Consider the following 27739-nt stretch of genomic DNA (forward strand, 5'->3'; position numbering starts at 1 on the left):
AACAAAACAAGCCCCCTTGCTCCAATACCATGTACCCACACACCCACTCCCTCCCCTCCTCAGTTCTGTGCCCCAACACTGACAGTTCAGAAAGTTGCTGCCCTGGCACTATAGGGTTGTCTGCCCCAGCAATGGCAGTCCAGAGCTTTGCAGCAGTGCTGACTATTGCTACCTCCAGCAGGCTTCTGCTCCTGAAGGTCTGCCAAAATGCCTAGCTATCACAACCTGAACAACTTCTTCCACCTGGAGGTTCTTCCCTTTTGTTCTGATTCTTCTTTCACAACATGACTAATGTGGAAAGGTTTAACATGATTGTACATGTATAACCTATATCAGACTGCTTGCTATCTTGGGGAAGGGGAAGGGAAAAGAGGAAGGGAAAAAAATTTGGCACTCAAAATTTCACAAAAATGAATCCTGAAGACTATCTTTACATGTGGAAAAAAATAAAATACTATTAAGGAAAAAAATTATTTCACCTGCAGTTGAGGTCTCCACAGTACTGTAGAGTAGGGAGACCAAAGTGGGGAGTTAGGTTTTGCTATAAGACAATGTGTTGGGTCTTTATGTCTGCTACTGCAGCCTTGATGCTAAGTGAGCTGATATTAGGTATCAGTTCATGCTTTTGGGTGGGGGAGAGTGGGATTCTGGGTGTCTTAGACTGTGAAGACAACTAAAGTTGTTTATCTTTGGCACATAATTTCCGTTCTGGAAAGGTCTGTGAGATGTTGGGGATCAGAGAAAATGTCTAGTATTACAGCTTGTTGCTCAAATGACCAGTGGTTCCCTGTTTCATAAAATTCCATTCTGCTTGAGGCAGCTAGGTGGCGCAGTGAATAGAGCACCAGCCCTGGAGTAAGGAGGACCTGAGTTCAAATCCAGCCTCAGACACTTAACACAAAAACTGGCCATGTGACTTTGGGCAAGTCACTTAACGCCAAATGCCCTCCAAAAAAAAAGCAAATTCCATTCTGCTCATTTTATGTTGGTTGTCCTTCCCACTCACATCACTGTAGCCTTTGAGGATACTGATTCCCTGGTTCTATTGATTTCACTTTGTATGATCACTCTTATAAATCTTTCTATAACGACCTTGTTATACATGATTTCCTCTCCTGAACTCTGCAATCCAGCCTCATTGTTGTTCCTCAGACACAGCCCTCCATCCTCTATGCCTGGGATACATTCTTTCTTCTCACCTCCTCCATAGAGTCCCTTACTTCCTTTAAGACAACTCAAGAACCATTTTCTACAAAAAAAAATTTTCCTGATTTGCCCCAGAACTGCTAGTACCATTCCTCAAATACTCTGCATTTATTTGGAATTTTTTACATATTTACTTATTATGTACATTCATCCCCCAATAGGCAACGACCCCCTAACTGCTCCCTCTCCCTCAAGTCTGTCACCACCCCAGTTTATACTACACACTACTATCAAAGTAATTTTCCTTGAGCACAGGTCTGACTATGTGTCTCCCCTACTCAACCAACTCCAAAAGTTTCCTCCTCCACTAAGATAAAATATAAATTCTTCTACTTAGCTTTTAAAAGCCCTATACAACCAGGCTTCCACCTATTTTTCCTGTTCCATTGGCTATTATTACTTTTCCCTCAATCTGTGCTCCAGACAAAATGGCCTCTCTGCATCTCATACACTCTATCTCCTGTCTCCTGCCTTTGACCTAGCCATTCTACTTGCCAGTAATGCACTCCTTTCTAACCTTATCTTTATGCAATTTTTCTCTTCCTTTAAAGGCACCATCTTCAGCATGAAGTCTTCCTGATCCCCCCCAATTAGTGTCCCAATTTTTCCACATCCCCTCTAACATTTCTTGCTTTCCCCCTTCTATCATTTTAGCCAATCTGACAGGCATAAGATGATATTTCAAAGTTGTTTTAATTTGCATTTCTCTAATCAATAGTGATTTAGAATATATTTTTATATGATTATATATAGTTTTTATTTCTTCAAGAAAAAACTGCCTGTTCATTTCCTTATCAACCGCGGAATGACTCATTCTTACAAATTTGATAAAGTTCTTTATATACTGAGATATGAGAACTTTATCTGAGAGATTGTCTTAAAATCCCCCTCCCCCCCGAAAGCTAGGTGGTGCACTGGACCTGGAGTCAGGAAGACCAGAGATCAAATCTGACCTCAGACACTTAGCACTATCTGTATGACCTTGAGCAAATCACTTAACCCTGCCTTGCCTTCCCCCTCCAAAAAACAAGTTCTCCCCCCAATTTTCTGTTTTCCCTCTAATCCTGGCTACACTGCTTTTATTTCTACAAAACCTTTTTAATTTAACGTAATTGAAATTATCCCTTTTACACCCCACAATGTTCTCTATCTCTTGCTTATTCATAAATTGTTCTCCTACCCCTAAGTCTAATAAGGTAATTGTTCCATGTTCTTCTCATTTTCTTATGATAGCTCTCCTTAAATCTAGATCATATGTCCATTTTGACCGTATCTTGGTAAATGGTATAATTGGTCTATACCCAATTTCTGTCAGATTGTTTCCCCAACAATTTTTACCAAATAATGAATTCTTATCCCAAAAGCTTAAGTTTTTACATTTGTCAAACTATAATCATATATATATATATACATATATATATAGTATAAACTATAATCATCTGCTACTGTATATTGTATGTCTACTCTGTTCCACTGATCTGCCTTTCTATTTCTTAGCCAGTATAAATCTTAATAATTACTACCTTATAATATAGTTTAAAATCTGATACTGCTAAACTTCCTTCATGGTTTTTTTTTTATTAATTCTTTTGATATTCTTGACCTTTTGTTCTTCTAAATGAATGTTATTATCTTTTCTAGCTCAATAAAATAATTTTTTGGTAACTTAATTGGGATGGAATTGAATAAGTAGATTAGTTTAGGCAGGTCTTTTTTATTATATTAGTCTACCCATGAGCAATTAATATTTTTCCAATTATTTAAATCTGACTTCATTTGTATTAAAAACTGTTACATAATTATGCTGATGTTGCTCCTGGGTTTGTTTTGGTAGGTATACTCTCAGATAATGTATACTGTCTATAATTATTTTAAATGAAGTATGTCTTATCTCTTCTTTCACAGTTTTGCTGGTGACATAAAGAAATGATAATAAGTTATGTGGGCTTATTTTATATCTTGCTATTTTGCTAAAATTACTGTGTCCACTAATTTTTTTGTTGAATATTTAGGACTTTCCAAGTATATCATCATATCTTCTGTAAAAAGATAGTTTTATTACCTCATTGCCCATTCTGATTTCTTCAATTTCTTTTTTTCCCCTCTTGTTACAACTGCTAGCTAATACAATACTGAATAATAATGGTGACGATGGGCATCCTTGTTTCAATATTTTCTCAATCTAGACAATTAAGAAAAATGAATAAAGCCCTGATTTGAAGTTTGTTTCCAAGGTATAAATGTTCATACCAAAAATTTTACAATTGGCTCAATGGAACTGGCTCTAGCACACCTCTCCTTCCTGGACACACTAACCTGTATTTAACTAGTTTGTAAATATTCATATTTGCTAACCTTATATTTATGCTTCGTATCTTCTTATATGTACTTGTCTCTCCTATAAGTAGGGATTTTTTTTCATATTTTGTGCTTGTATTCCCAGTACCTATTATGGTAAGCATTTTTAAAAATTATTTTTAGCATTTTAAAATAAGAATTTTGAGTTCCAAATTCTTTTTCCCTTCTACCCTTCCACACGCATAGAGAAGGCAAGCAATATATCAATTATACATGGGAAGCCATGCAAAATATATTTCTATATTAGCCATATTGTAAAAAAAAAAATAAAAAGCAAAAAACAAAGAAAGTGAAAAAAGACATAATAAATTTGGCAAAGTTGCAGGATATAAAATAAACCCACATAAATCCTTGGCATTTCTATATATTTCTAATGAAATCCAAGAGCAAAAGATAGAAGGAGAAATTCCATTTAAAGTAGACATTATAAAATATTTGGGAATCTACCTGCCAAAACAAAACCAGGACCTATATGAACACAATTATAAAACACTTTTCACACAAATAAAGTCAGATCTAACTAATTGGAAAAACATCAGTTGCTCATGGCTAGGTCCAGCTAATATAATAAAAATGACAATCAATCTGCCAAAAAAAATTTTATAGAGCTAGAGAAAATTGTAACAAAATTCATTTGTAAACACAAAAGGTCCAGAATATCAAGGGACTTAATGAAAAGAAATGCTAGGGAAGGTGGCCTAGCCATATCAGATTTTAATCTGTATTATAAAGCAGCAGTCATCAAAACTACTTGGTACTGGCTGAGGAATACAGTAGTGGATCAGTGGAATAGATTAGGTACACAAAACACAGCAGTCAATGACTATAGTAATCTACTGTTTGATAAGCCTAAAGACCCCAGTTTTGGGGATAAGAACTCACTATTTGATAAAAAAAAAAAAACTGCTGAGAAAACTAGAATATAGTATGGCAGAAACTGGGCATAGACCAGTATCTTATACCATATACCAAAATCAAGTCTAAATGGGTGCATGATCTAGGTATAAAGGCTGATACTGTAAGCAATCTGGGAGAGCAAGGAAACAGTGTACCTGTCAGATTTATGGAGAAGGGAAGATTTTATGACCAAACAACAGAAAGCATTATGAAATGCAAAATGGATCATTTTGATTACATTAAATTGAAAAGTTTCTGTACAAATAAAGCCAATGTAACCAAGATAAAGAGGGAAATGGAATAGTGGGAAAGAATTTTTACAACCAGTATCTCTGATAAAGGCCTCATTTCTAAAATATACAGAGAACTGAGTCAAATCTATAAGAATACAAGTCATTCCCCAACTGATAAATGGTCAAAGGATATGAACAGGCAGTTTTCAGAGAAAAAAATTAAAGATATCTATAGGTATATTAAAAAATGCTCTAAATCACTATTAATTAGATAAATGCAAATCAAAACAACTGTGAGGTACCACATCTCACCAATCAGATTGGTAAGATGACAAAACAGGAAAATGATAAATGCTAGAGAGCATGTGGAAAAATTGGAACACTAATGCATTGTTGGTGGAGTTGTGAACTGATTCAACCATTCTGGAGAACAATTTGGAACAATGCCCAAAGGGCTATAAAAATCTGTATACCCTTTGACCCAGCAATACCACTTCTAGGGCTGTATCCCAAAGAGATAGTAGAAGTGGAAGAAAGAGCCATATGTACAAAAATATTTGTGGCCACTCTTTTTGCGGTGGCAAAGAACTGGAAATCAAGGGGATGCCCATCAATTGGGGAATGGCTAGACAAGTTGTGGTATATGAATGTCATGAAATACTCTTGTGCTACAAGAAATGAGGAGCAGACAGCCTTCATAATAACCTGGAGAGACTTATATAAACTGATGTTGAGTGAGAAGAGCAGAACCAGAAGAAATTTGTACACAATTACAGACACAACATATGTGTGATGACTAATTTTGATGGACTGGGCTCCTCTCAGCAATGCAAAGTTGTAAGACAACTCCAAAAGATTCATAATGGAAAGAGATGTCCATATCCTGAGAAAGAACTAAAGAGTCTGAATGCAGACTGAAGCAAACTACTTGCTCTCTTTTTCTTGTTTTGTTTCCTCTTTCTTATTGTTCATTCCATTGGTTATAATCCTTCTTTACAACCTGACTAATGTTTAATGTGAAGGTATTTGTAAATCCTATATTTGACTGCATGCCACCATGGGGATGAGGGGAGTAAGGGAGAGAAAGTTTGGAACTCAGGGGATTGTAGAACTGAATGTTATAAACTAAAAGTAAATAAACAAATGTCTAAAAAAAGAAAGTGAAAAAAGTCTGCTTCACTCTGCACTCAGAGTTCATCGGTTTTCTCTCTGGAAGTGGATAGCACGTTTTATCATCTGTCATTTGGAACTGCCATAGATTATTGTATTGTGATTATCCTACAATATTGCTGTTACTGTGCACAATGTTCTCCTGGTTCTGCTCACTTCACTCTGCACTGCTTTATGTAAGTCTTTCCAGGTTTTTCTGAAACCATTCTGCTCCTCGTTTCTCACAGCACAGGAGTATTCCAACACAATCGTATACCACAACTTGTTCGGCCATTCTCCAGTTGATGGGTATCCCCTCCTTTCAATTCTTTGCCACCACTTAAAAAGAGCTGCTAAGAGTATTTCTGTATGTACAGATCTTTCTCCTTTTTTCTTTTATCTCTTTGGGATACAGACCGAGTAGTGGGATGCTAGGTATCAAAGGGTATGACAGGTCTTTCTCCCTTTTTCTTTTATCTCTCTGGGATACAGACCTAGTGGTGAGATGCTAGGTATCAAAGCATGTACACTTTTATAGACCTTTGGGCATAGTTCCAAATTGCTCTCCAGAATGGTTGGTTGGTAAGCACTTGTGAAAAACACTTGTTTCACATTGTGGAATGTGAACTCCCTGACAGCAAGGGCTTTTTCATTTTGGTTTATGTATCCCCAACATAATACAAGACAGATAGGAGATGCTTAATAAATGCTTGGTAAACACCTGATTTGGGGCTCTGCTTATTTTTCACTGGCTTTCAGAAATCCTGTCAATGGGCCTTTCAATACTGTTTCTTTCTTATGGCATAATAACATTATACCACATTCATGTCCTGTCTTTTTCAGCCTATCTGCAGTTGTGGCTAGTTACCTCATTGCCAGTTCTTTGCTATCACATTGGGCTCCTATGAATATTTTGAGTCATAAAGAAGGCACAGTGGATAAAGTGTTAAGACTTAGAGGCAGGAAGATTTGAATTTAAGCCCTGCCTCAAACACTTAGTAGCTGTGTGACTCTGGTCACTTAACTTCTCTTGGCCTCAGTTTCCTCATTTTGAAAATAGACATAATAACGGTAACTGCCTCACAAGGCTGTTATAAATACCAAATGACATATGTAAAGTGCTTTGCAAACCTTAAAGCACTTTATAAACTCAAGCTATTACTGCTTGTTATTATTGTTATTGCATATTATAGCTAACATTTATATAACACTCATTATGTGCCAGACACTTTACAAATATCATCTCACTTGATCCTCACAACAACCTTGGGAGGTAGATCCTATTATTATCCCCAGAGAAAAGTAAGGCAAACAAAGGTTAACTGACTTGCCCAAGGTCATATAGTTAATAAGTGTCTGTAGCTATAGAACTGAATTCCCATCTTCCCGACACCAGGACCAGCATTTTGTCTACTGCACCCCTGTATATTGCGCTCCTCTATCTTGGTAGATTTTGAACCTTTGTTTCTCTTGCTAATCTCCCGTTGTTGTTTTTTTTTTAATAAACTTAGGAATGGAATTGTCAGGTCAAAAGCTTAGTCACATTTCTTGTATTATTTGAATTGATATATGAAACAGCTGAACCAATTCAGATTCCTCTATAGCGTACCAGTAAACCTGTCTTCCCAACATAAGTTATTTCATGTTTTTTAGTCATCTCTGTCAATTTGCATGGTATAGTTATTTTATTTATTTTACTTCTATCTTTTGTATTTGTATCACCTAAATTTTTCCCCAGTATCTCTTCCCCTCCTGTTCTCCCCAACCTGAGTCCCCCAGAAAGCTCTAATGTAACAAAGAATTTTTTTTTGGAGGAGCAGTGAATAGAGCACTGGCCCTAGAGTCAGGAGGACCTGAGTTCAAATCTGACCTCAGACACTTAACACTTACTAGTTGTGTGACCTTGAGCAAGTCACTCAACCCCAATTGCTCTGCCTTTCTCCCCTCCAAATAAAAAAAAAAAGAATATTTTTTTAAAGAGGGAAAAAAAGAGGAAAAAATCATCAAAACTGATCAATACTTTGAAATAGTCTTAACAATATATGAAATGTTTTATATCTATAGAACTCCCACCTACACAAAGGAATGGAAGATAGTATCTCAATGTGCATTTATTAATATTAATGATTTGAAGCATGTTACATATAATCATTTACAGTTTTCAAGTTTTCATTTGAAAACTGAAATCCTTTTACTACTTATCTGTTGTTAAATAGTTTGAATGAGGGGCGGCCAGGTGGCGCAGTGAGTAAGAGCACCAGCCCCAGCATCGGGAGACCTGGGATCAGTTCCGGCCTCAGATACTCGGCATCCACACAAAAAATAACTGGCCGTGTAACCTTGAGCAAGTTACTTAATCCAGATTGCTTAAAAAAAATTAGTTTTAGGGGCGGCCAGGTGGCTCAGTGAGTAAGAGCACCGGCTCCAGCGTCAGGATGACCTGGGGATCAAATCCGGGTTCAGATACTTAGCACCACACCCAGAAATAACTGGCCGTGTAACCTTGAGCAAGTTACTTAACCCCTATTGCTTTAAAAAAAAATTAGTTTGAATGATATGTATGTTTTCAATTCCTTACATAACCTTGGATATCAAGTTCTTCTCAGTGATATTTGATACAAACACTTCCCCTGCCCTTAATTTTTATTCTTATTCTATCTTCATTGATAACATTAGCACAAAAACTTTTTTAAGTTTTATGTAGTCAGGAATGTCTATTGTGTCTTTTATTATTTCTTATTATTCCTAATTAGTTAAGAATTCTCACTGTGGCCATAGTTGTGAAAAAGATCCCTAATCTGGTTCTTCTAATTTTTTATTCTATAACATTCATCTCAAGTTTTTAAATAAATCATTTTTTAAAAGTCAAGGCTAAGGAGAATGATGGTTTACAGATCCTTTTTGGAGGACCAAATAAAGACTCAGTAGAGTCAGTTTTCCCAAATGCCCAAAGTAAAAAGAAGTATCTTTCATGATACCCTCAGTCATCTCACTGAAAAGTGCAAATAAGCAAACAGAACCCCAGGAAAAAGTAGCTTATGTGCCAACATATGCTACCGTGGATAAACAGAGAAATTATTAATAAACTGGTGACTTCAATGTCAAGATGGATACAAAGAAACATGGCAAAAAATAAGCTAGAAAATATAGATCTGGATCATGAAATCAAAGAAGACAGAATGTGTATAGCACTCAGAAGCCACAAGCTAGTAGATTTTTATAAAGCATCTTCTTTATGCAACAGCACTGTGTTAGGTGCTATGGATACAAAGACGGGAAAAAACAGTTCCTGCCATCAACAAGCTAAAACTTCACAGGGGCAATATGGTATATTCACAGATAGGGATAATGTGAAGCTGATGTATAATAGGGGAAATTAAGACAAAATGTTTTAGGATAATTTGAGGAGGGAAAAGTTCTAGCCAGGGGGATTTGACTCAGGGATTCGTGAAGAAATGGCACCAGAACTGAGCCTCAAAGAAAGATATTTATTCTAAAAATGACAAAAGTGAGAAAGTATGATATTCTACAAATGGAGTATGGCACAGAGGTGGGAGAAGGCATTGGAGTAAAGCAGAATAGGCTAGTCTTGTTGAAACATAGAATTTGTGAATGGAAGTAATGTAGAGGTAGGTTGTGGCCAAACTGTGGAAAGCCTTAAACATCAGGCTAAGGAATTTCTATTTTGTGCTAAAGCAGAAAGGGAACCACAGACATGTTCTCTGAGAGGACTATTAAGACAGAATAGATAATTTTGATTATATGAAATTGAATGGCTTTTGTAAAAACAAAATTAATGCAAGTAGGATTAGAAGGGAAGTAGTACACCAGGGAAAAAATCTTTATACCAAAAGTCTCCAATAAGAGTCTCATTCCTTGAGGCGGGCAGGTAGCACAGCAAGTAAGAGCACCAGCCCCAGTGTCGGGATGACCTGGGGATCGAATCCGGGTTCAGAAACTTAGCACCATACCCAGAAATAACTAACTGGCCGTGTAACCTTGAGTAAGTTACTTAACCCCAATTGCTTTGAAAAAAAAAAGTCTCGTTCCAAGATCTACATCCAACTAACAGAAATATAGAAGTAAAAGCCATTTCCTAATAGATAAATGATCAAAGGATAAGAATGTTTCTCAAATTATTAACTATATAATAGAATGCTCCAAATCACTAATAAGAGAAATGTTAATCAAAACAACCCTGAGGTTTTACTTCACACTCACAATTAGTAAAAATGAAAAAAAGACAGGATGAGTCAATATTGGAAAGATGGGCACAATAATGATTTGTTGATGGGAGCTGTTAACTGTTTCAACTGTCCTGGAAAGCAGATTGCTTTTCATTACACAAAGAAAGTGACTGAAATATCCATACGCTTTAACCCAGAGACACTGCTGCTAGGCCTATTACCACCACCACCCAATCCCAAGAAGGTTAAGGACTCAAAATTAAAAAAAAACACCATTCAAATATCAAAATATTTATAGTAAAACTTTCTGTGGCATCAAAGAAGCAGAGATAAAGTAGCTCAATGATTAGGTTATGGTTAAACAAACTGCAATACAATACAATGTAATATTACTGTGCTGTAATCAATTATGAGCATGACCAATAGATGCATGGAAAGACAGGAACTGATCTAAAGTGAAGTAAGCAAAACTGGGAAAACAATATCTAAAACTACAAGAACATAAGCAGAAGGTAACAATAACAAAACAACTGAAATCAAATGCTATGAAAGTCTACTGATCAAGCATGGCCTCAAAGAAAAGACAGAGAAGACACCTGCCCCTGCACCTGAAAAGAAATGGAGGAACATGGATGTAGGGACACTGCACAGAAGGTCAAACTTTTCTGATATGTTTAATTTTTCTTTCTTCTTGTCCTCATACATCATTATAAGCAATGGCTCTCTCTGAAAAGGGATAAGGAGAAAAATACAGTGGAAAATATTGCTGATGAAAAAACAAAGCTATCAATAAAAAGATTACTTTTAAAAAAGAAATGTAAAAAGGAGAGTTCTTTAAGCAGCTATATAATGGACTGTTTAGAGAAGGGAAAAAGGCCTGCTAACAAGAACAAGCTGGTAGCACAAACAGAGAGGAGGATACAAAGGGAAAAGATGCTGTGGAGGCAGAATTGGTAGTTGGCCCAATAAATGCTTTTTTCCAAGAGTCAGAAAGCACTAAATTTAATAAGTAATAAGACCATAAAAATGAAAATGATTCTATCTTATAAGAAAGACACAGAAGCCATTTCAGTATCAGTTGTCTATGTGCAATCTCTTCAATAACTAGCTAGAATAAAAAGCAAAGTATTACCAAGTTAGAAGAAGGAATAAATGAGAAAAAGACACCTCCATCATAATCAGTTTCAACAAGGTATTGATTGTGAAATGTTTTTTAAATGGGAAATGGACAAAAGACAGTGACTTCCCCTATAATTTTCCTGAAAGAAATTTTGCATCTATGAAACTGTCACCAAAATGAGAAGCGTAGAAACAGATCCAGTCAACAAATACTTAATGCCTTGCTGACCAGAAATACCTGAAAGCCAAGGCCATATCAATTTAGAGTAAAAACTCTACAGTACAAGTACAAGCTCTGCTTTGATTTGCAAAACATCACAGAGGATGAAAGGAGACTTCAAGCAATGCTACCTTTCAAAATAACAAAACAATCACTGACTACAGAGATAACCATCCCACCATACACCCCTCTCACTAACAACAGCAAGTAAGGTTTGCAAAGCACCTCACACATGTCAGCTCATCTAAGCCTCCCAACAACTCTGTGGGGCAGGAGCAATTATTATTTTCCTCATTTTACTGAGGAAGAAGCTGGAGCACAGTGTGTTTGGGGTCACGCAGTTAATAAGTATTGGAGGCAGCATTCAAACTCAGGTCCTCTGTCCCAAGTACTACACTCTATCCACTGTGCCACCTAGAGACCCCATTCCACCACACAGCTGGCTCAATGGATAGAATGCTAGGCCTGGAGTCAGAAGATAAGAGTCCAGATCCAGTCCTTACTATTTGTGTGATCCTGAGCAAGTCACCTCAACTCTGTTTGCTTCAGTTTCCTCATCTGTAAAGTTGTTGTGAAGATCAAATAAGATATTTGTTAAATGCTTAGCACAAGCGTCTGGCATACAGTAGGTGCTTATTAAATGCTTGTTTTATTCATCTATCCATCCACTTCCCTTTCAAAAAAAAAAGCAACACTACCAGAAGATTGTTAAGGACAACTGTGAGAGGCATCAATAAAGATTTCTCCTTTTATTTTTGCCCTAAATCACAATTCAAAGTAATGTGCCCCACATTTTTGGGCTACAGGTTAAGAATATAGTTCGTTTATATCCTTGACACCAAGTGCTTTTTATGCCTTCTAAGAATGATCATGGGAAAACTAGAGGGTTAAGGGAAGGAGAATAGTCTTCCCTTGGAGCAGTAATACTTGTTCTCTTTATAGGGACTCTGAAGCAATCTGGCCCAACCAATCAAATCTCTGTTCTTAGCCACAAGACTTCTCTTTCCAAACTGTCAACCTGAGGCTACATTCTGAACATTCTCAGTAACTTAGCTCTTCAACTGCTTTAAAAGTCCACCATAAAAACTCTATTGACTTAACACTGTTGACAGAGTTTCTCATGGGAGGAAGAAAAGGAGATCAAAACTAGCCAGTTAGTAATATTCCTGGCTCAAAGACCACACCTTTAGCCTTTTCAATGACCTTAAAAGGAGGAGGTCTTCATCTCACTCTTCAATTCTCTTCTTTTAGGCCTCCTTGAGGTCAGATACACAAGGATCGAGTATGAGAGCATTATCTGGAAGGTAACTCAGAGACTTGTCTTTCAATGCCAACAAGACATTTTCCAAAAAAAGTAAGACCCACAACTTTGGATACTCATAAAGCAATGTGAAACAAAAGGTCCCAAAAGAAGTAAGTTTGTTATTTTCACAAATGTAGGAAGTTTCAGATCAAATAATTTCATCACGTTCTAATCATCTTAGAGAACGAAGTTAAGAGCAAAAGCACCAACAGAAGTAGGGACAACTGACATTAATGTTTTATGGCAGGTAGGCTGGGCTCCCTTCTAAGAACCAAACAATTTTTTAAAATACCTAATGCTCCTTAAAATGGACTGTTTAATAAGAGAAGAACATATATGCAAGAGAGTCATTACAATGCCTATTTTCTTCTCTAGTCCTTAAAATTAATAAAGAACCAGCCATAATCATTCCCTTAATGTTAGCACACTCATCTACAAAAATGACTAATTCACTAAATCTCTGCTTGGGGCCACTGACAATCTCTGGACAGGAAGAGGGAAGATGATTTAATATGAGCTAAATCATCACCACATACTAAAAGATGAAGAGAGGGAGGCAATACTTTTGGGCCTGGCCCGGTTCAGCTCAGCCTTCAGCCTGGGAGGATTACTAATAGAATCAGTCAGTGATCACTGCTCATCTTCCCTTCATTTGTTAAGACCATCTACCCTTCTCTACAAGAATCAACATGCTAACACAGGCTACTGAGGCAACTGCCTGAGGCTGAAAACTTTCAGCATGCTTGGTTCCCTACTTGCTGTAAGGAATACCAAGAAGAAAGAAGGGAAGATATGGGTGGAGGAAAGGAAAAACTGATCTGGTCAGTGGGTCTATTTTTAAATCTTTCTTCCTGTAGTCTATAAGGCAAGAGTTTCAGTTTTCAGCTTCAAAATGATTTGTGAATTTCTCAATGTCCAAATAGTGAAGGTTCATGCAGTGCCATTTCCCTTCCCCACCCCTATGACATAGTTCTAGAGGATGAAAGCCAGGAGATGGTGACTGATAACTTCTTAGAAGGAGTGCAAAACACTGGAGGGAATAAGATCCCAGAAGTTATTGGAAGTTATCTGTTGGGCTTCTGCATCTAATCCCAAACACTGGCTCTTAAAACTTCCAGAGTTGTTGTTTCCAGATTTCTTTCTTAGCTTATAGGTGGGGGATGCTTAGAATGTTTTACTCTCCCCAAAGGCAAATGACACTTCTAGACACACAGTGGAAGACAAGCCCCCCTCAAGTCCAAGTAACCCAGAAAAAGTAAAGAAATTGCTAGAAATTGTAGCTCTGTCATGGCAACAGCCTCCAAGCTTCATCTGGCACCCAAATGGACCCTCTGCTGGTCTGAACAATGGTTGCATGTACCCAATAACCAGCAAAACCATTCCCAATGTCATGTGAACGTAAATGTCACAAAATCTAATAAAGAGCTGAAAACTGGCCTTCCTGCTGATGCTTCTACTTCTCCAGGCTACCATTCACAAAGTGCTTGTAAGGACAACACAAGATGATGTTATCAGTTGCTTGGGGGAAACTCCATGAAATTAATTCTTATCATATCTTGCTAAAAGCTCCTTGAGAACTTAAAAGGATAAGAGAATGAGAACAAGAATCTGGGTCCCTAACCTAAAACAGGGGATGAATGAAACTATATTATTTCTACAGTAAATATGAACAGTGAATCAGGATTAAGCACTGCCAACTGCTCAGGCACCACTAACCAAAAACAGGGTGCTTTTAGATGTCAAGTCTGTGACCTTTTCTGAGTAGAGATCCCCCAAATCCTAGGTATATCCTCAAAGGCTTTTTGTCTTTGTTCGACTGATGTTGATGATCGATCGAACGTTTCTGTCCAAATCTCCCTGACCTAGAATCTGATTTCTTATGCCATATAACCTTAAAAGAAGGATGTAACAAATCTCCTGACTGAAACAACTGCAGTACATGTAAAGAACAAAATTCTGGGCTTTGGACATGTAGCCCCCCAAAACATGGAAAACATACCGACCTGGAGCCCACATGCTAATACATTTCACTGAACTACAAAATTCTGTCAAGAATGAAGCAATCTCTTTACAATTACTCTGACTGTATTTTGAACTACCACCCCTGACACCAGAACGAATTTACAAGTCTATAGATTCATTCCCACAAAATGGTTGATTCCCAGGCTGAGATGCAAATACAGCTATCAGGCCTTCTTAAATATATGTGGCCTGATTGCCAGCAAATAATATAACCCATTGCATTTCCCACAAAGAATAATGAATATTTCTCATTAACACTAACCTTTCATTTGATCACGGGTAAATAAAGCATAATTGTAGTCAAGAGAAAAATCAAGAAGATGAGACTATCACTGACAATGAGATTTTTAAGAGCAAACAAAGACACCAGGAAACGCTGGAATACATCACCCAGGATTTGAGATGAGCTTTCTACATCTCTGGAAGAACAGCAACAGATTGGAAATGTGTAAAATAACTCATGTGTGTTACATTTACAGTGCAATCAGGACTCTGAGAAAACCCAGTGTTAAATACTAGCAGTCCCATACTGCCAAAAGGAAGACAATGAAAACTTGATGAGGTTATTCAAACTAGAAGGATGAGAAGCAAAATGGTAGTTCTTAAGATGGTTAGGGCTGTACTGCCTTGACAATCTAGAGATACCACCTTTTTTCAACTGATCATGCTCTATCCCCTTGTAAACAAGAGGAAGGGAAAGTAAACAGAAATGCCCATTTAAAAATCCTACAAATATTTACAAAATACCAGAACACAAGAAAGCTAACAGCTATATGGGAGGGAAAAAAAATCAGAATTATCCTGAGAGAAAGATACTCTTTCCCTCCCTCCTGAAATATTTACAACTACAGCAAACCTGACTACCCAAGGTCTATTATTTCTGTAGGTACCACTTTCTCAGCAGGAACAGAAGGAAACCAACATATGTGAAAGAGAGACATTACATACTGTTGTTGTTCTAAGAACATTCAAGACAACAAAATGGAGGGAAATGACGTATAGATGCTTGAAGATGAAGTCAGGCTGACACTTACCACAAACTTCTCGCCATTCTGCTCCACATGTTTATATGTGGGGACTGATATGGGCACCGCTTGCTTTTCCGTATAGTCGTAAAAGGACTGTCCCAATGAGTCATCACTGGGGTCAAGGTTATCCGCCTCATGAGGAGGCACTGACAACACTGTCAAGATCAGTTCCTTTTCACCAGCTCGGATCAGATCCACCACCTGCTTGTGTGTTGCCCCTTCCACATTCACGCCATTCCTGGGGGGGGTGGAAAGAGGAAAAAACAAACCCATGAGGCATAAGAGTCCATGGCTCCTTCCCAGGTCCCTCCCAAATCAAGGCAACAGAAACAGAAGGAGACTCCAGACACATCCATGTGTTCTTCTATGGGCAAAATATACACCCTTCTTCTAGTTACTGGGAATAGATTCAATTAATCCATTAAAGATACTTTAAAAACTGGTTTGTGTGCAAAAAAATGTGTCTTTAAAGACCCTGATATGAAAACATATTTATGAAAAATCCAACAGAAACAAGTAATCCTATACTCAACTGTATAGTACATGAGAAAGAAGGTAAAGTCAAGAGGGAAGCAAAGCTTTTTGGGCTAAACAGTCCAATTTCCTCATCTAAACTATTTATGTACAAAGCCCAATTCAAGTGTCTCCTGCCACTGAGGCCATTTGAACAGAATGATTGCCCTTTGTAACCCAAGGGGAATTTTGTTAAATGGGATTTTTTTTACAAATTCATCTCTTTAGTTTTCAAAGTACAGTTTAATGGATGTACTTTTATATTACTCTCTGATTTATATGCATATCCTCCAAAGGACTGTCCTTCTCACTGCAGTACTTAATTTCTTCTAGAGGAAATAATTTCCTTAGGAATTAAATGGAATTTTTCTTCATACCAAATCATGTTTCTCTGCATCATCTGGTACTGAGCTTGAAAGAAACTTTCTACCCCATTTGCTTCATTTCCCCCATATATTCCAATTCACCTTATCTCTCTCCTACATTATTTCTACCCAAAGTCTGGTCTAGTCAGTCTGAACTTGAACACATACATAACTCTTTTACCTGTATTCTACAGAAGAAGCCTGTGTCCTCATTCCTTCCCCAATGTCAGTGTGTACGTAGAATTGGCAAAGAAATAAACCACAATATCCAGAAGTGTAAAGTTTTTGTACAGAAAGTTTCTAAGCCTAACAAAATTTACCCAATAATCTAACTACTTACTAAGAGGAGGGAGGATTCAGTCAGCAAAAAAACACTGGGCATCTGGCGCAATGGGAACCTCCTATGGATTTCCCACAAGAGTCAGGACACATACACCTGGTCTCTAACTGATCTGATACTTGAGCCTATCTACCAAATAAAACTGACCTCTCTTCAAGTTCTTACCCAAATCATCAATTCTTCCTTCCTGAAAAGGGTGCTAAGGTTAGTAACAAACCTCCCGTAAACTTGTCAGTCACTGGAATTATCTCTGGTAGCTAAAATATGTATAAACAGGCCAGGAGATCACTCAGCCTGTCTTGTTCATCAGTCTGAGTGCAATGAACTAGAGTCAGTAAAAACACCACTCTTGACACTTTACAAGCCCAAATCTATTTTATATACACAGAATTCCAAAAACAGCCAGCAATCACATAAGAATGAGATAATTCTTGAAGAAATTAGAGAAGTTCTTACACCTCTGATTAGCTGAAGATGTAAACCCAACTTGGGTCAGTAATCAAAAATATAGTCCATTTTATACTCAATGATTTATAATCCCATTTCTGGATTATTAAGGGTTTCTCCTCTCACTTTATAGGACCCCAAATTTAGTGCTGAAAAACCCTCAGAGGTCATCTATTCCAATTCCTCCAGTTTACAGACAGACAAGGAGGCCCACAGAGATTAAGTAACCTGCCCCTCACCACAGAGGCAGTATGCAGTGGAGAAAAGAACTGACACCCAGATGACTCCAAAATTCAGCACGTTTTTCTTTTTTTTAATTCTGAATTTCAAAAAATCCTAAGTCACATAATTCTTTGCACTGTACTACATGGCCTCCTCCGCCTTGCTGCCTGTCACTCTCAACACCTTCATCTGAAGGTAGAGCACAGAAATACAACTTCAGTAGTGTACCGACTAGCACCTCTAGGGAAAGGTAAGGTCGGAAAGAGAAAGAGATGACAGGGAAAACTGAAGGCAGACAAATCAAGGATAGATTTTATTCATCCACTCCACCCTTGGCCCCCATCAACATAGATATTTGAAAAACTGGCTAGGAATTTGGGGAGTTTTTGTTTTGTTTAAAAAGCTGGAAAAGAGAAAAAGATTAGGCTATTCCATGCAACAATGGAAATTTAAATAATAACATTTCTGAACTAAGACTAATAGATATTACAAGGCATTTAAGAAAATTTTACTTTGTGGGAAATTTTCAGGAACAAACACCATGTAAATCTGTTCAATCACCATTTCTCAACTGACTTAATTTTTTTTCTTAATTAAAAGAGTACCTACAACATCTTTCACAAATTAAAGTCTAGAATGGTTCAAGGTGATGAGTCCTACAAATGGTCAGAAAAACCCAGAAATGAGACTCCAGGAAAAGCTTTGTAATCAGACCACTAGGATCCTTTAACCTAGGCTTCAGTGTTCATCTTTACTTTTCACATAGAAAGGGCAAACTGACCACCCAAAATGTCAAACAATGACAGGACAGAGTTAATTGTTACATTCTAAACATATCTGCTAACATTTACTTGATTCCACTTCGGAAGGAATGTTGCATATTCTACAACTTAATGCAAAAGCAGACATTCCTTCAGTTACAAAAGAATAAAAAGAAGTCAGACCAGGAAGACTGACGTCATAAACAGTCCTCTCATCTTAAGAATTAAGAGGTCTCTATGGCCACAGGAATTCACATAACACTATCTCTCTAAGCCTTCTACAATTAGAGTGAAATTACATTTATCCCAATTCTGAAGGAAATTCGGGAGACAAGAGAATATTAAACAAATTCAATAATAAATAGGGCACGAGAAAGAAATCTGACAGCATTCTGCTTTCCTTGCTAGTGTAGCTGATTCCTTTGTTCAAAAACTTTTAATGATTTCCCTAATGAACAAAAGTCCTCCTCAGCATGACACTCAAGGGCCTCAGCAGCCTGCTCCAAATCACTTTTCTCCTTTTCTTTTCTTTCATGCAGCCCACAATCTAACCAAGTTAGAAAATTCACTATTCCCCAAACACAGTATTTGCTTCCCACCTCCATGACTTTGCTTACAATATTCTCTCCATCTCACCCATTTTTCCAATGGCCAATTTAAATACTATCTTCTCTATCAAATTTTCCTTTCCCTTTCAAGTGAAAAGTGATGTCTCTTTTTTTTAAGCTTGATGTCACTATTGTCTACTCCAGCTAATATTACCTTCTGCCTAGTAAGGTTCAAGGTGTCTTCAGTCTCTCCCTATTAGGTTTGTAGACTCCTTAAAGGCAAAAGATACTACCTTGTTCAACTCTGTATTCATTTATCCAACAAATATTTAGTAAACGTCTACGGTATGCCAATGGCTTGTCCGTTAAATGAATGGGGTGGGGGGAAGACAGTAATTAATAGCACCATGTGCTAAGGGATTCTAATGTGAACTGCAGAGCTATGAGGAATTTGCAGATCTTTTGAAATATTGAAACAGTAATAAAACAACAATTAAAAACTATAGTTGGGGGGGGGGGCAGCCAGGTAGCATAGCAAGTAAGAGCACTGGCTCCAGTGTGGGGATTACCTGGGGATTGAATCCTGGCTCAGACACTTAGCACCCACCCAGAAACACCTGGCCGTGTAACCTTGAGCAAGTTACTCAACCCCAATTGCTTAGGGGCAGCCAGGTGGCTCAGCAAGTAAGAGCACCGGCTCCAGTGTGGGGATGACCTGGGGATCAAATCCAGGCTCAGATACTTAGCACCACACCCAGAAATAACTGGCCATGTAACCTTGAGCAAGTTACTTAATCCTGATTGCTTAAAAAAAAAAAAAACTATAGTTGCAAAAGCCCCACAGTGTTTTAATATGGTACCTTACACTGGTAAGATACTTTGAGGATCCATACTCACTCTCAACTGTGTTACCTGATTTTCACATAGCCCCCTCTTAGCATCAACTTCTCTCATTTTTCCTACTATCCCAATCACTCCCATAAATCAAAACCGTAATCCTGTAAAGTCACCTATCTACAGGCAATAACTACTAGAAATGTGTGATGGATCCTTCCACTTAAAAGTTTTGGGGGGCAGGGGTGGCACACCAAAAGATAGATTTTGACACAATGGTTTTTCTTAAAGTCAGCAAAGAAACAACTTTCCCAAACCAAAACAGAAGGAAAACATAATGAAAGACAATCTACAATATACCATTTGTGTTTACACAAAGAGGAAATGGCATTAAAGGCACAATCTCCTAAACTTTCACCTCCTTCCCTTCCAAAAAACTCCCTCACAAAGAAACCTAAAATATCACCCTCTGTGATGACTGGCTATTGCCAAATTCACTTTGTGTTCTCAGCTTCACCAGAACATTTTATCATGTTAGTAAAATTCTCATTCTTCCATCGTACCCACATCTCCTCCCATGGCAGCTAAATGGGTAGAGTACTGGGTCTGGGGTCATGAAGATAAGTTCAAATCTGCACTTAAGACCCTGGGCAGGTAAGTTATTTAACAAACTCTGTTCGCCTCAGTTCCCTTCTCTATAAAATGGAGATAACACAGTATCCACCTCACAGAGCTATCTTGAGGCTCAAGTGAGATCAGAGTTGTAAAGGGCTTAGTGCAGTTCCTGGCACACAGTAGGTACTATATAAATGCTTATTACTTTCCTTTCTCTTTCCCATGGGATGGTACTTAGGCTGGATAAAAGGAGTGGCTTCAAATAAGACTAACTCAAGTCAGCCTAGAAAGCAGAGCAAATAGTTTGCATTCAACAAATTAGAGAGCTGAGAGTAATAAAGACCATTATTCTGAATGAAAAAGCAAAGACAACCACCCAGTCATATGTATAGCAGCAAGAAGCCACTACAGAGTCTAAGGCATACTCCTACGGGTCATCAAATCGTTAAAGGCTATCTATCAGATCCCCAGGGGACAGTTCAAAATGCGGGCAGGAAATTCCTATAACTTCTAGTAAGGAGAAAGACTTTAATTCAAGCACTGTCATTAAGACCCAAAAACTGAAACACAAAGCAGTCGTTTTAAAGGTCCCTGGAGAAGGAAGTCTGACTAAACTTTTTCAAATCATTCCAAACTCACTTTAGAGTGGAATTCAACCCCAACCTACTTTTTATTCTACATTCTGAGTCCCACGCCACAACATTTATCCTGTGAAAAGGAGAAATGGAGAAATTTTGTGGTAGCTTCTTCAGTGCCAGGAAGGTAAAGGAGTGAAGATGGGAGAGGGGGGGAAAGGGCTTTACTTCAGAAATGTGATGCATAATATGATAGCCACAACACTCCTCCTGGAGAAGCCACACACTTCTTTCTTCCACACCCAAATCTTCACAGGAAGTCAATCTAATCTGGGAACTTTTCCCAATTCCCCTACCATTTTCCATAGAAAGTAACTGGGCTGGGGCAGCCAGGTAGCACAGTAAGAGCACTGGCCCCAGAGTTGGAATGACCTAGGATAGAATCCTGGCTCAGATACTAAGTACTACACCCAGAAATAACTGGCTGTGTAACCTTGAGCAAGTTACTTAACCCCAATTGCTTCAAAAAAAAAAAAGAAAGAAAGTAACTGAGCTAAGAATTAGTGTGTCTGACTTCTGCCTGGCTTTATGTCTCAACCCTCTATTAAAAAAAAAAAAAAGGCACAATCCAAGCCTTCTAATGACTAAGAAGACAACAAAGTTGACTACAGAGTTAGTCTAGCACCTTGCTCCCCCAAGAAGAGACAGGGGAAAGAAAAAATCCCAGAGCTGGAGTCAGGAGACTTACTCTGCCCCCTAACTTCCGGGCAGTATGACCTTAACCACTCTGAGCTGAGTCAGTTCCTTGTCTGTTAAAGTGGTGTATCTGCCCCCACCAACCTCACAGGGTTGTTATAAGGATCAAACTGCAAAACACATAGGAAACTACTCTGTAAAATTCTATATAAATAGAGGTGATATTTAACTGTATTGAACAGCAAATCTGATTAAAACTATTTTCAGAAGGCCTAGATTTCTAATTTTGGATTTAAGCACACAAGACTTTAAAGCATTATACTCTGATAGGCAATCTTTAAAAGTGTTTTGTAAACTGCTCTCCCTGCCCAACTCTTCCTACAAACTGGGTGAAAAGACCTCCCGAGTTAGGGAAGAAGAGACCCCCTGGCAGCACATTGGGAAGCACTTCCTCTGCCTGTTTATTGGCTTGGTGACAGGTTGGAAGAGGCTAGCTAAGAATGAAGATTAGACTATTAAAATAGGGAACTGCTCCATCACTTTAACATAGAACTCTTTTTAAATCTTCAGTTCAACATCTGACCTGAAAAAAGGGTGGCCTCCCTTTTATCCATCAAACTGTTCCCTATTAAGCACACCTTATTTAAGCAAACACCTAATACAAGGAATAACATGAAGTCACAGATACAAAATTAGAAGAGACCCTGGAGCTCATCATGGCCTATCCGGTCAATATCATCTCATTTTTTAAAATATTTTATTTTTTGCCTTTTGTGGAGGGGTGAAAGTAGGGCAATTAGAATTAAGTGACTTGCCTAAGATCACACAGCTAGGTTTGTGTGTGTGTGTGTGTATTAAGTGTCTGAGGCCACATTTGAACTCAGGTCCTCCTGACTCCATGGCTGGCGCTCCATTCTCTGTGCCACCTAGCCGCCCCCAATCTCATCTAATTTTACAGATGAGGAAACTAAGGCCCAGAGCAGTTGTAAACAGAGATAAGACTTGAACCCGAGGTCTATGACTCCAAATCCAGTGTTCTTTCACTTCCACTCAATGAGTAATTCTCTCAAAACCCTACTACACTTTGCCCTTGACTATTTTACTCCTGTGTCATGAGACACAAGTATAAGCAATAAATGATCAAAGAAAGAGCAGCGCAAGCTTGTTAGTAAAACCTCTTCTGCATTCTAACGCATTAGCTTTTAAGGCTGTGCTTTGACTGTTTCAGTCACATATTCTGCATTTCTCTCCTCTCAGGACACTCAACAAATATTAGTCTTCAATCCTCCCCAAAACCAGCCTTTTTATATCCAGTTTACATGTGGAAGGCCCCTAAGTTGCAGAAATACTTTCAAACTTTCTGATCAACTGCAAAGTTACCCATTTAACATGTTAAGTTACCCAAAACCCCTAAGTTACCCAAACTTAACATGTTTGGTCTACCTCTCTGGTGCCCGCTGAGATCTTATGTCATTCTAGAATGAGAGAAAGCTCTCAATAAAACATAAGGTTAGGTTCAATCTGCACTAAAAATATAAAAACTCTCTAAGTCCAAAGATCAGGTAACGTTCAAAATGCCTATCAAAATTCAGTGGTAAAATATAGTGAGTTATTCTAATTGCTGCTACGAAGGAAAAAAATATCAGCAGAAATTTTGTCAGAAAACCATCAGTTCTTTCTCCTACAACATAACTCTCTTGTTCAACCAATTATTACCAGAGAAAAACTTTTAAAATTTCAACATTTACCCCTAACTCTCTTCCCACTCACCCACATAAATTCAGTTCATTTTTCATACAAATAACTTAGCAAATACAAGATATAAGCAGAAAACTTTTACAAGATGACAAAAAAAACCCAAATTACAATCAAATGATTGCTAAGTGTGTAGGAAGTAATTTTGCCTTTCCCCCTTCTTGCCTTCTTATGACAGGAGTTCTTAGCCTGTAGTCCATGAACTTGTTCTGTTTTGTTTCTTAAAGATTTTGATAACTGCATTCCAATATATTTGGTTTCATTTGTAATCCTATATATAATTTAAAAACATGATCTTAAAAAGGGGTCTACAGGGCTTCACCAGACAGCCAAAGGGGTCCATGGCACACAAAATGGAAAGAAACTTAGCCTTACTGAATATTTTAGATAACTCATAGAACCATCATTCCGCCACATTCTTCTACTGTAACACTTCTGACAAGTTTCTACCTGTTGGGGACAAGAAGACTGAGAAGTTAAGTTTCTTGAAAAAGAAATTACATATTCTAGGCCTGTTTCTTGATACACAACAAAAGCTGACCTCAAATTGTATAGATTTTTATCACTCTATGGAACCCTCTCATTCTCAAAAATAACTAGTGACCCAAAGGTTAAGACTCCTTTTCTTAACTTCCAAGCAAATAAAATAAGCAAGACTGAGAATACACTTAAAAGAGTAGCAAGTGAAAGTCTTTCCTGATTCACCATTTCATCCAAGAGGAACATGGGAAGGGAGGAAAATTCCCAAACCTCAAAATCTTCTAATACAAAGGCAGAAAGGATATATTCTACAATCCTAAAAAGACAAAGAATTTGAGTGAGAAATAGTATTTATTTTAAAACATACCTAAGCTTTTAAGGAGTTAGGCATGCATGCATACACGTATATATGGGTGTATACATACATACATACTGCTAAGCAACCGGGGAACTGATAAAGTTCATCCATGTATCTTTTAATATAAAAGGCAGATCCTAAGTCTCTGAATATTAGGGTCATCTAAAGACTCAATAATACTAAATTTTATGGTACAACAGAAAAAGTGGGTTTGCAGTTAAAAAAAAAAAACACCTTAGTTCAAATCTGAGCTTTACATTTATTAATTACCTATGTGACCTTGGGGTAGGTCACCTGCATGGCCTTCAATTTCCTGATCTATAAAATGAGGGGTTTAGACTAACTGACTTCTAAGATCTGAACAGTGGATAAAATGCTTGACCTGAAGTAAGAAAGACATCTTCCTGAGTTCAAATCTGGCCTCAGACAGTTACTAGCTATGTGAGCCTGGGCAAGTCACTTTGCCCTGTTTGCCTCAGTTTCCTCATCTGTAAAATGAACTAGAGAAGGAAATGCCAAACTGCTCCAGTAGCTTTGTCAAGAAAAGCCCAAATGGGATCGGAAAAAGCTGGACATAACTGAACAACAACAAAATACTTTAAAAGAAAAAAAACCTCACACTGGTTCTACTACTTGGAGAAAGTACTAATATGCTATGCTCTAAATTATTCAAGTACAGTATTATGATGGTGACTACTTTACTTTCTATTATAAGCAACAAAATTACATGTTTAAAATTAAAATATGGTATTCAATATGGGTACAATTAAAAATAAAGTAGTTTTCTTCCATTCAAAGGGCTTAAAATTAAAAAATAAACTAAATTTGGTTTTAAAAGGATAAACATGCATCCCAAGCAGCTAAAATTTATGCCAAAATAGAATAGGAAGGAAAAGAATAAGAAATAATCATTCTGATACAAAAAACAAGCCTTTATTTCAGGTGAATTCTAAGAATAATCACTTGCCCTTTTGCGAAGACAAAGATAACAAATCCAAGCTCCAAGCCCTCATCCCTTCATGTAACATAAAACACAAAATAAAACAGGCATTTCAGAGGTTTTCAAGATGAAACTGACAAACATCTGCCACAGGGTAAGCTTTTTCTGGTCTCCAAAGACTTCCTACGGTCAACCCAGCAAGACTGGACATTTCTTCCAAAATTTAGGTGAATAGTCCAAGATGGTCATTCCAGTAAGGGGTAAATAAGGTCAAAAATCACCACAGTGGTTTTCTCAACCTTACTTCCTTCTTACTTTCTTCTCATGCTGCATTATCACTACTGGAGACTCTGATCACTCAAGATGAAAAAAGCCACTTTAAAAAAATATAACTACTGAATCTTCTACAAAACTAGCTACAAATCTAATTTAGGGGTTTGAAAGAAACCTTGATTTTTTTAAAAAAAAGTTCTGTTTCACTAAATTTTGTGGCTAATTAAGCCAAGGTCATGGACTCAATTCCCATGAACCACTTAGATTGCTCTATTCAGTCTACAGTCACAGCCCTTTAATCCCAGTTAGCCATCTCCCAAATTGGGGATCAGGGCAAATCTACCCACATCACTGGAAATCAAACAATTATCTACTGGTAACAAGTCAGCAGCATTGCCTTCATGTGTGAAAAATAGTCTCTCCTCTTTAGGGAGTTTATTGTCTAGAGGAAGGGGATAAAATACAAACACAGATAACCTTAATATACAATATTATAGATATGCATTAAATTTGATAAAATATGAGGTGATATGAGGCCCAAGGGACATGTCATTATCAACTGGGTACCAGGAAAATTTCATGGAGAGGGTAGCATTTGAGTTGGGTTTCAAAGGGCAGAGGAATCTAACAGGTGAAAATCAAGGAGAGGAAGGTATTCTAGGCCCAGGGAAAAAAAACCACTGGCAGAGTTAGAGGAGAAAAGCAGGGAGTTCAATTTAAATGAGGCTAAGAATATGTGCCAAGGCACAATAAAAGCCTTGAAAAGTACAGCAGCACCCAGATATGGCACACTTAAGACAAAAAGTCTGAAATTCACTAGGTAGGCAACAAGAAGTTATTAAAGAGTTTTGAAAAGAAGAATGACATAATCAAATACTTTTATAAGGAAGACTTGTAAAAAGTAGTATGAAGGGTAGATTAGTTTTGAAAATGGAAAATTGGACTAATGGTGATACTATTAGCACTGACAAACAGCAAGGTCAGAAGGTGAAACACGTTTCAAAGAAATTATAATAAAGCTCTGGTTTGGATATGTTGAACTTAACATTGTTGTCTGTGGGACATCAAAGTGGAGATGTCCTGCAGGCAACTGGAGACATGAGACTGGAGCACAGAAGAGGTCAGGGCTATAGATATACATCTGAGCACCTTTCAATCAAGTGGTAGTTGAAGCCAATGTAATGAATGAGATTAACAATGGAAAGAGAAGGCCAAAGACTGACCTCAGAAACAGCCACATGAAGTACAGGGGAAGAGTGTAAGGGGCTAACTAAGAAGATATATGTGTAGTGAGAGGCTGAAGGAGAACCAAGAGAGATGGCTGTGCCTTTGAACTCAAAGGAAAGGGGACTCTTCAGTAGGAAGAGGTGAAGATCAATATGAAGTTTACAAAGATCATGAAGAAAAATCATTGGTGAACTTTAAGAAAGCAGTTTCAGTAAAATGACTGGAATAGAAATTATAGTACAGGGGACTGAAGAGAGAAAAGATGGTGAAGAAAAGAAAGCATCTGTTTGGAGGGTTCCAAGGTACTAAACTAGGTTCTCTTCTTTTCTCTCCCAATACTATCCCCTCAAGTAAGTTCATCACCTCCCACAGGTTCAATTATCTTCTTTAGAGAGATGACCCCCAAACCTAATCGTGCTCCTCATATCCAGTCTGACATCACCATCAATTTTATATTGTGTTATCACCATTCAGATTTTTCACAAGAATCTCAAACTCAAACATCTCTAAAACATAATATACCCTCCTAAACTCAACCTCTTCTAAACTTCAATATTTCTGTTACAAGCATTTTGGTCATTTAGTTTTGTAACCTCAGAGTCACATTAACTCCCCTGCCCTTACAATGACCCTTCATATTCAATCAGCTACTATGTTTTATTGATTTTACAACCATGTCTCTCAAATCCATCCTCTTCTCTCCACTCACACAGCTACCACCACCACTCCAGTTCAGGACCTTCAGGACCTCATTCCCTCTCACCTGAATGTAGCAGCAAGCACCCCAGCATACCCAGTGTGGCTGCCAACACAGGTTCTTAGATCTGCTTTTTTAAAGGAAAGCAACTCAAAATGGGTTTAACAATATTGTTTTAATCAAACATATGTCATTTACCTAGTTCAGAAGAAAAAGGTGAGCACCCTGAACTTCAGAGAATATAGACAGAAGTTACAAGCAGATAAAAAATATAGACAGAGAAACATCAGCAGATGGGGTTCCAGCTCTCTGACCATTACATCCATACCTAGTCAGTTACCAGAGAGGGAAGCATGAACATCTGGGTTTTT

At 37.7% G+C, this 27739-nt stretch overlaps 1 protein-coding gene across 2 annotated transcripts in view; it reads right to left on the reverse strand.

Annotated features, from left to right (window-relative positions):
• SNX27 (sorting nexin 27) overlaps nt 1-27739 on the reverse strand; it is a 72995-nt gene that overhangs the window by 34702 nt on the left and 10554 nt on the right. For both annotated transcript variants that reach the window (XM_069090001.1, XM_069090000.1), the window contains exon 2: nt 15729-15960. In XM_069090001.1, coding sequence (XP_068946102.1) covers nt 15729-15960 — 232 coding nt within the window. The remainder of the gene's footprint in view (nt 1-15728; nt 15961-27739) is intronic.

The sequence above is a fragment of the Petaurus breviceps genome, unplaced genomic scaffold (genome assembly GCF_028583685.1).
Source record: "Petaurus breviceps papuanus isolate PSGF00001 unplaced genomic scaffold, PetGlider_PUasm1.0 186, whole genome shotgun sequence".
Taxonomy (NCBI): Eukaryota; Metazoa; Chordata; class Mammalia; order Diprotodontia; family Petauridae; genus Petaurus; species Petaurus breviceps.